The sequence below is a fragment of the Hyla sarda genome, chromosome 9 (assembly GCF_029499605.1).
Source record: "Hyla sarda isolate aHylSar1 chromosome 9, aHylSar1.hap1, whole genome shotgun sequence".
NCBI classification, from domain to species: domain Eukaryota; kingdom Metazoa; phylum Chordata; class Amphibia; order Anura; family Hylidae; genus Hyla; species Hyla sarda.
The window spans coordinates 8,786,172-8,789,858 of record NC_079197.1 but is presented as its reverse complement, the minus strand read 5'-3'; the positions used below and the strand labels follow the sequence as shown (position 1 = coordinate 8,789,858).

Here is a 3,687-nt window from a genome sequence, read left to right as displayed (position 1 = left end):
TAAGGGTCCAGCCTAGCACTGGGGATCTTATACTAATGCATTAGTGTTGCCCTGGATGTATACAGGCACAGGCGGTATGTGAGCGCGCCCTGGCGTTGCGGTGGCGGCAGTGAAGGGGTGCGGGCTCCAGGCAGTAGGAGTTGCGGGGTGATTAGCCGAGCTCTCGGGGACGGCTGTGTAATAAGCTATTTTCTGGTGCTTGAGCAAAGTGCTTCTTTCAATCACTTAGGTCTCTGCAGCTGCCACGCGCCAGCGCAGCCAGCCGCGCACATCCTCACCGTCTCCTCTCTCTATTCTCTACAGGACCAGGGATGGTGAACAACCGGACGTCCGAAAGGCACCACCACGGCGGTCAGCAGCAACGGCTCCCCCCCGAAAGCCTGCGCCGGCTGCGGGGGGAAGATCGCCGACCGCTTCCTCCTATACTCCATGGACCGGTATTGGCACACCCGCTGCCTCAAGTGTTCGTGCTGCCAGCTCAGCTGGGAGAGATTGGCACCTCGTGTTACACAAAGAGCGGCATGATCCTGTGCCGGAACGACTACATCCGGTGAGTGCTTCACCCGCGGACCCCATCGGGAACAGAATAATAGGGGGGGGGGGGGGGATAATGCTTGTTGGTGCCGCCATGTTGACGATTTTTTAGTCACTGATTTCTCGGCTGCACAGGGGATGGTCACTCAGCTTTCCCAAAGTCCTGACTGATCAGTAGAAGTGATGTGATCCCACGTAAGCGCCTCCTGAATGACGCATGTGTGACGTGACGTGATGTGCGCTCCGATCGCTAAAATGCCCACACGTTAAGCATAGAGTGCCATTCAGGGGCCTTAGAAAGTGGGGTGGAGGCTAGATGTTGGCAGGGGGTGTGTCTTGTGTGGGAGAGAATGTTAAGAGGAATGCCCGCTGCCACACGCTCGCTATAAGTCAACCCCCCCCCCCAACCACCTCCACACATTTATTATATACACCCCCACACAAGGCGTGGAACAGCCGGCTCCTAGGGCTTCTCACTAATGCAGGGAACAGCTGGGAGGATGAAAGTTTGTGCCCCCCCCCCCCTCCCCGAATATCATCAATCTTCCATTGTGTGATGAATTGCAGGGTAAGATTTGGACTTATCTTCCGGAAAAGCTGGGAGGAGATCAATACGGCTGCCATCGCTTCTCGAGTTGTCCTGGACAACAGCAAATCTGTCCGTAGAAATCCATTGCCTGTTCCTAAATAGTTGCACAACCAGATGGACATGCCGTTCAGAAGTCCGGGAAAGATGGGTTTAAGCAGTTAAACTGTGACTGGAGTTGTCTATATTACAAGCGGTACATTCCCCCCCCTCCATTAAGAAGAATATAACCATCGTACATAAGCCTTTGCTCTTTCGGCATTCAGGAGTCTGGTAAAGCTGAGTAACAACTGATATTGCTGCCATAACCACACCTAAAATAGAATCCCTTTCCCCAGTATCACTATAAACCAGAAATCCTTTGTTCATGGACCTGGAAAAGCTGGGTGAAAAATAGTCACCCAGCTTTTCCAGTAAGATGTATTACCAAATGGTGGCCTTTAAGGACTGACCTTTTCGAAGGGGGGAGGGGGGGGGGGGATCTTTAGGAGTGTTCCTTTAAATCTCGGAGGTGCCCGGTTAGGATGTGCTCTCCCCTCACTCTTTCCCGGGGGGGGGGCTAGTAAATTAATTTCATATACTCTGCTGCATTGTTAAATTGTTGCGCAACTATCACAGTCACAGGCCTTGCTATCCCCCCCCCCCCCCCCCCGCTCCGTAGCGCCGCACCCCCCTCCTGAGTCGGTTGCATCACCACAAAGGGTCTTTGGATATTAATTCTTGAACAGGCCTTGTGACCCCCGAATCGCCCCCCTCGGCTCCCACTTGGCAGGTGAAGTTCCCTGTTGGCAATATTGACATATGGCATCAATTAAGCCCCTGTTATTTTCTATTAAGTTCAATTCCGTTCCTCACCGGGAGGGCTCACAAATCTCCAAAATTATCAGCTCCGCCCCTCCCCCTGAAGCTGAATGCATTAACACTTTCTGCGCAGAATGCGGCTGAGGATTCCACAAAAGTCTCTAATCTCCGTAAATGCCGTCGCTTCTATAGTAGGGACCTTGGGCGAGGGACACGAAGCGGTGGGTCATGGGGGGGGGGGGGGGGGGGGGGGGGGGGCACCTTGTGCTGAAGCCCCTGATTGGTTGGTCTGGCATCATGGCTGCTGGTGCCCTATTAATGCCCTGCTCATGCTCACAATAGGTTTTGGCACCATTTTTTTAGATTCTGTTCACACCTTCAGGTTTTTTAATTGGAGGAGGATGCATATAGAGCGGTGTTACCCAACCAGGGTGCCTCCAGCTGTTGCAAAACTACAACTCCCAGCATGCCTGGACAGCCAACGCGGCACCCTTGTTGGGAAAAACTGACTCCTTTTCCCAATTCACTTATAGCTTTGTCTTCAATAACTGCAATTAAAAAAAGACCTATGGCCACCCCCCCAAAATAAGATATCACTAACCTTAAATGGCGTAGGACGCCCCGATCACGCACCTTTTTACGGCTTCTCAATACGCCCTCCCGTTCCTGAGATATGAGGGTTTAAAATTTTGTCTGACAATTGGGCGGGAACTTAATAAAAAAAAAAAAAAAATGGGAGTGGCTATTAGGTAATGTGCGGGATTATACAGTCAGGGGTTGTGTATGTTGTACATTAAGGGGCGTGTCTGCCGAATACACTCCCTGACTGAATAAACCCGCCCATCACCTGATGGTTAATAGTTTGACAATTGGGCGGGAACTTAATTAAAAAAAAAAAAGTGACATTCAGGTAATTTTCTGAATTATACAGTCAGGGGGAGTGTATTAGGCAGACGCGCCCCTTAATGTACAACATACGCACCCTCTTCGCTGTATAATCCCGCCCACCGCCTCAATTTACAGAAATGGGGAATGTTTAAGAGTGAGTTTACACGATAACAAAAAATTAGCTTAGGGCGCCGCGATCACGGACCTTTTTACGGTTTTGTGATATGCCCTCCCGTTGCCTAGATATGAGGGTTTTTAGTTTGACAACTGGGCGGGAACTTAATTTACATAAATGGGAGTGACTATAAGGTGATGGGCGGGATTATACAGTAAGGGTGTGTGTATGTTGTACATCACGGGGCGTGTCTGCTTTATACCCCCCCCCCCCCCAGACTGTATAATCCCGCCCCTCACTTAAGTCACTGACAATTGGGCGGGAACTTCATTTTAAAAATGGGAGTGACTTTTAGGTGAGGGGCGGGATTATACTGTCGGAGGGGGGGTATAAAGCAGACACGCCCCTTGATGTACAACATACACACACCCTTGCTGTATAATCCCGCCCATCACCTCATAGTCACTCCCATTTCTGTAAGTTAAGTTCCCGCCCAATTGTCAAACTATAAACCCTCATATCTAGACAACGCGAGGGCGTATCACGAAACCGTAAAAAGGTCTGTGATCGCGGCGCCCGAAGCTAAACTGCCATTTTTTTATGTAAACTCGCTCTTAGGCTTTCCCCATCTGCAAAAACGGTCGGTGACTACGGTTACCGTAATTTTGTATGGTCCATGTTCACATTATGCGTAGCCGGCGTACAGCCAGACTAGGACACTTTCTCTGCCCCCCTCGTCACTATTGGTTGTGCCCAAATAAAG

General features: G+C 50.6%; 1 protein-coding gene across 1 annotated transcript in view; it reads left to right on the top strand.

Annotated features, from left to right (window-relative positions):
* The first annotated feature begins 311 nt into the window (after positions 1-311).
* Positions 312-3,687, top strand: part of LOC130291247 (LIM domain transcription factor LMO4-A-like) — an 18,648-nt gene continuing 15,272 nt past the window's right edge. Inside the window, 3 exon segments of the mRNA XM_056539818.1 lie at positions 312-335; positions 337-475; positions 478-550. Of these exon segments, the coding sequence (XP_056395793.1) occupies positions 312-335; positions 337-475; positions 478-550 (236 nt within the window).